At 39.5% G+C, this 5,556-nt stretch overlaps 1 protein-coding gene across 1 annotated transcript; it reads left to right on the forward strand.

Moving 5' to 3' along the window:
• LOC102174478 (small nuclear ribonucleoprotein E) lies at positions 3,247–3,745 on the forward strand. Its single transcript, XM_018054471.1, has one exon. It carries the CDS (start codon positions 3,282–3,284, stop codon positions 3,558–3,560), a length of 279 nt encoding a protein of 92 aa, XP_017909960.1. The 5' UTR covers positions 3,247–3,281; the 3' UTR covers positions 3,561–3,745.

Raw genomic sequence — 5,556 nt, forward strand, 5'->3', positions numbered from 1 at the left:
ATATATAATATATAGCTGTGTGCTTAGTTGCTCAGTTGTATCGGACTCTTTGCAACCCTGTGGACTGCAGCCTGCCAGGCTCCCCTGTCCATGGGGATTTTCCATGCAGTAATACTGGAGTGGGTTGCCATGCCCTCCTCCAGAGGTAATATACAGCAGTGTTAATTATATTTATCACATTTTTACATCTCTGGGGCTTCTTTATCTTATAACTGAGATTCAAGAAGTATTAGAAACCACTCTTTACCCCCTCCCCCAGTTAGACATAATGTTTAATGTTAACCATCATATACAGGGAGGAGCAGAAAAGATTCCTGTTATGTGTATTTAGATGATATTTGTGACAAAAAAAAAAGGAAAGAAATATGTTCCAGTTCTATGCTGTGATATTGGAATGATACATTACCAAAGAGAGAAGGATACAGAATACTAATTCGTAATTACGGTTTGGTGAGATATTCTTTGATGACTATAAACCAAAGCATTATATGTAGAAAGTTATGTTTTCTAAATTTGTCTTTGTCTGTTTCCTTTGTTGAAAGGAGGCACCTGTGTATTCTGCTTTGCTGGCATTTCGGGCTATAGTAAAGGAGGAGATAATGTTCTGAGATGAGAAACGGTGTGGAGGTGCCACCTAGTGGTCACTTCATCACATCTGATTCTCTCTCTGGCCAGTGCTGCTTGGGTGTCATTGCTGGGTTGCCTGGGAGAGGTGTTTCCTGGAGAGTCATTTTAAGATATGAGTGGTGAATCTGCTAGCATACTGTTGTCCTTGGCAGGATAATGTTTTTACCTCTGTGTTACAGTCACTAAAGTTGTTCTGCTCCAAATTCATTATTTAAAATTAGTCTTATTAGCTGGATGGCTTTTGTTATTCTTTTCGCTAATGTTAGCTAATTATATCAGCAAGATTTGAGTTGTACTTGAAAATCACAGCTCATGATTGCTTACCATTTCATTGAAATGATCTCATATTTGAATATGCAGAAGGAATGTAGAGTGTCTGGAGTGCATTGCGAGACCAAACCGACTTCTGGATGATGGCCAGGTGCAGTGAGATTTCGTTAAAAGTCTTTCTTGTTCTTTTAGGATTAATCTCTCTTTAGAAGAATGCCATAGAAGAAAAAGATCAATGGGAAAACTCACCTTTTAGAATACTTTTTAAGATTAGCTATGTTCATTCAGCAAGTACATACCTCATTAGAAAGATAGCCAGGGACAGCTGACTATACTAATTTCTTTTCTTTACCCTTAAATCTGTGTATTCCAGAAGTGTCAAATATTGAAGTTCTTCAAAACAAACTGTTGGTGATAGAGATCTTAAGAGTGGTCAGATTCCCAGAGGTATATCTTCTTTTCTTAGTGACAAATGTTCTCTGAAGTTTCCTCTATGTGTGTGTTTGATGTGGGAGGGAGTTACAGGCTGGACAGATGGGAGGAGGGGATGCATGTATCATAACTGACTTTCATTGGGATATAAAATAAATTTCCTTAGAATGATTTTTACCTTATTAGTATTGTTTTGGTATCCATTTGGGGCAGTATTTGCACAAAGAATCTTAACATCTGATTAGGTACTAACATTTTGTCTTTATTATTAGCACATTGAATAATTTTTTTTTTGTCAAAGAAATTCTCATGGTGGAATTAAATAAGATAAACAGGAGAGCATTTCAAAACAACATAGACTTTAGCTAAACACTTCTCCTAAAAATGACCTCTGAATTTGCAAAGACAACCCAGATAATATACCAGTTACTTAGGTTGTAAAGTGTCTACTGCCTGCCCAACACTATGTAGGGGTCATGTCTGAGAAGACTGTGGAAGTATGTATGATGGAGTGTGTTCTCAAGGTTCTAATGAGAGGCACTGTTGAGACAAGTGTGGAGCCAGATTGCCTGTGTTTGCGTCCCTGCTCTACCCTTGCTAGTAGTGTGACCACTGCTAACCTGCTAGTAGTGTGACTTTTGAAAAGTTACTTGACCTCTCTTTGCCTCCACTCCTTCCTCTGTGAGTGGAGATAGTAGGAACTGACCTTGTAGGAGTAAAAGGAAAGTGCCTAGGACAGTGCCTGGGGATATACTGGGGAAACTCAAACATTAGGTCCTCTTATCATCTGGTGAGGAAGCCAAAGCGTAGGCACCATAGACAGGAGGACACTTCAAACTTGTGTTTTATCAGGTAGGAAATTGTTAGGACCACTTATTAGAATGATTCACAAAAGAAATACCTGTATTGGCTAGGATATTTTGGAAAGGAAGGGATAATGAAAAGAACTGAGGTTTGAACATTAAAAAATGATCTTAAGCCATCTTCTCCATTCCCATTTCAAATGAGGAGAATTATGATTCTTGATGCTGTTTCCTTCTATAGTGCTAAGGACAAAATCACGCTCTCCCCAGGTCTGTTCACCATTTGTTTTTCATTCATTCAGCAACAATTTATGGATTGTGTCCCCTGTGCCAGGCACTGTGGTTGGCGCTGGGGCTCAAACGGGGAGTGAGGCAGATAAGAATCATCGCTGTAGATTTTGTTCTCTAACTTTTTCAGTGATGTTCCCCATGTGCCTCAGTGTCCTCTCTGGATTCCTCATGTTCAACTTCAAAAATTTTTTTATGTTAAAAAGCCATTGATGTGAGAAATTGCAAACACATACAATGTATTCAGAGGAGTCTAATGAAAATTCAGGTACCCATCCTCAGCTTCAACATTTATCAGGTCTATGACCCCCACCCTGACCCTATGCCCACTGGAGTTATTTTCGGGAATATCCAATGCATTATGTCATTTCATCCATAAATACTCAGTATGAGTCTCTAGTTGATAGACTGTTTTTAAGAAGTATAGCCATCATGTCATTATTCACCTAACAAAATTAATAATAATTACTTAATATTAAATAATCTCCAGGATATTTAAAATTAAAAAAGATTTAAGTTAACATACAGAAAGTTGGTTTAACATGCAGAAAATGGACTTTTTTATGTGTAAGGTCCTATGAATTTTAACATCTGTAAGAACACAGAACAACTCCATTGCTTCTCCAAACTCTGCATGCTGCCCCTTGATAGTTACCCCTTCCCACATCTGCGAGAGAACAACACACAAATGGAGTAACGCAGCATGCAGTCTTGTGTCTGGTTTCTTTCACTCAGCATAATGCCTTTGCAGTCCATTCAAGTTGCATATATCTATAGTTCTTTCCCTTTTTTGCATATTCCATTATGAATTATGAAATACAGTGAGTAGGTGGAGCATTGTGGTGCTTGTGAGCTTCCAGCATGGCGTACCGGGGCCAGGGCCAGAAGGTGCAGAAGGTGATGGTGCAGCCCATCAATCTCATCTTCAGATACTTGCAAAATAGATCGCGGATTCAGGTGTGGCTTTATGAGCAAGTGAATATGCGGATAGAGGGCTGTATCATTGGTTTTGATGAGTATATGAACCTCGTATTAGATGATGCAGAAGAGATTCATTCTAAAACAAAGTCAAGAAAACAACTGGGTCGGATCATGCTAAAAGGAGATAACATTACTCTGCTCCAAAGTGTCTCCAACTAGAAGTGACAGATGAAGTGAGAAATTGTTTGGCGATACCAAACAATTGGGTTTTTTAGGTGTCCTTTGTTAGAGATGTAGTTCTAAAATGTGTATTCATATTGTTCTGCTCACCCTTATGTTATTACCAGATGACAATAAATGCTGTGGGACTGTTTGTATCAAAAAAAAAAAAAAAAAGAAAGAAATACAGTGAGTAGTTTTTCATTGTATGGATGTGCCATAGTTTATCCTTTTATCCATTGAAGGATATTTGGGCTATGTCCAATCTTTGGCAGTTATAAGTAGAACTATTACAAACTTTGTATCCAAGTTTTTGTGTGAATATCAATTTTCATTTCTCTGAGATAAATGATCAAAAGTGAATTGCTCAGTTGTTTGGTAAATATATGTTTACCTTTAGAAGAAATTGCAAACCTCCGTTTTTCACAGTGGCTGTACATTTTGTATTCCTCTCCAGCCACATATAAGAGTTGGAACTGTTCCATAGTCTTGCCAACACTTGGCACTATTAGAATTTAAAATTTAGCCTTTTTAGTGTGTAGTGGTATATCATTGTTGTTTTAATTTGTATTTTCCTGTGGCTCATCATCATTCAGTCACTCAGTTGTGTCTGACTCTTTGCGACCCCACGGACTGCAGCACACCACGCTTCCCTGTCCTTCACCATCTCCTGGAGCTTGCTCAAACTCATGTCTGTTGAGTTGGTGATGCCATCCAACCATCTCATCCTCTGTCGTCCCCTTCTCCTCCTACCTTCAGTCTTTCCCAGCATCAGGGTCTTTTCTAATGCTTTCGCATCAGGTGGCCATAGTATTGGAGCTTCAGCTTCAGTATAAGTCCCTCTAATGAATATTCAGGATTGATTTCCTTTAGGATTGACTGATTTGATCTCCTTGCAGTCCATGGGACTCTGGAGAGTCTTCTCCAACACCACGGTTCAAAAGCATCAATTCTTCAGTGCTCAGCCTTCTTTATGGTTCAACTCTCACATCTATACATGACTACTAGAAAAACCATAGCTTTAACTACAGAGATCTTTGTTGGCAAAGTAACGTCTCTGCTTTTTAATATGCTGTCTAGGTTTCTCATAGCCTTTCTCCCAAGGAGCAAGGATCTTTTAATTTCATGGCTGCAGTCACCATCTGCAGTGATGTTGGAGCCCAAGAAAATAAAGTCTGTCACTGTTTCCGTTGTTTCCCCATCTATTTGCTATTTAGTGATGGGACTGGATGCCATGATCTTCATTGTTTGAATGCTGAGTTTTAAGCCAGCTTTTTCACTCTCCTCTTCCACCCTCATCAAAAGGCTCTTTAGTTTCTCTTTGCTTTCTGCCAAAAGGGTGGTGTCATCAGCATAGCTGAGGCTATTGATATTTCTCCCAGCAGTCTTGATTCCAGCTTGTGCTTCATCCAGCCCGGCATTTCGCACGATATACTCTGAAGCAGGGTGACAATATACAGCCTTGATCTACTCCTTTCCCAATTTTGAACTAGTTTGTTGTTCCTTGTCTGATTCAAACTATTGCTTCTTGACCTGCCGACAAGTTTCTCAGGAGATAGGTAAGGTGGTCTGGTATTCCCATCTCTTTAAGAATTTTCCACAGTTTGTTGTGATCCATACAATCACAGTCAATGAAGCAAAAGTATATATTTTTCTGGAATTCTCTTGCTTTTTCTGTTATCCAACAGATGTTGGCAATTTGATCTCTGGTTCCTCTGCCTTTCTAAATCCAGCTTGAACATCTGGAAGTTCTCGGTTCACGTATTGCTGAAGCCTAACTTGGACAGTTTTGAGTGTTACTTTGCTAGCATGTGAAATGGAGAAGGCAAGGGCACCCCACTCCAGTACTCTTGCCTGGAAAATCCCATGGATGGTGGAGCCTGGTGGGCTGCAGTCCATGGGGTCGTGAAGAGTCGGACTTCAGCAACTTCATTTTCACTTTTCACTTTCATGCATTGGAGAAGGAAATGGCACCTCACTCCAGTGTTCTTGCCTG

The sequence above is a fragment of the Capra hircus genome, chromosome 10 (genome assembly GCF_001704415.2).
Source record: "Capra hircus breed San Clemente chromosome 10, ASM170441v1, whole genome shotgun sequence".
In the NCBI taxonomy this organism is placed as follows: Eukaryota; Metazoa; Chordata; class Mammalia; order Artiodactyla; family Bovidae; genus Capra; species Capra hircus.

Coding starts and splice junctions, on each gene's coding strand:
- LOC102174478 (XM_018054471.1), top strand. CDS start 3,282: ATGGCGTACCGGGGCCAGGGCCAGAAGGTGCAGAAGGTGATGGTGCAG.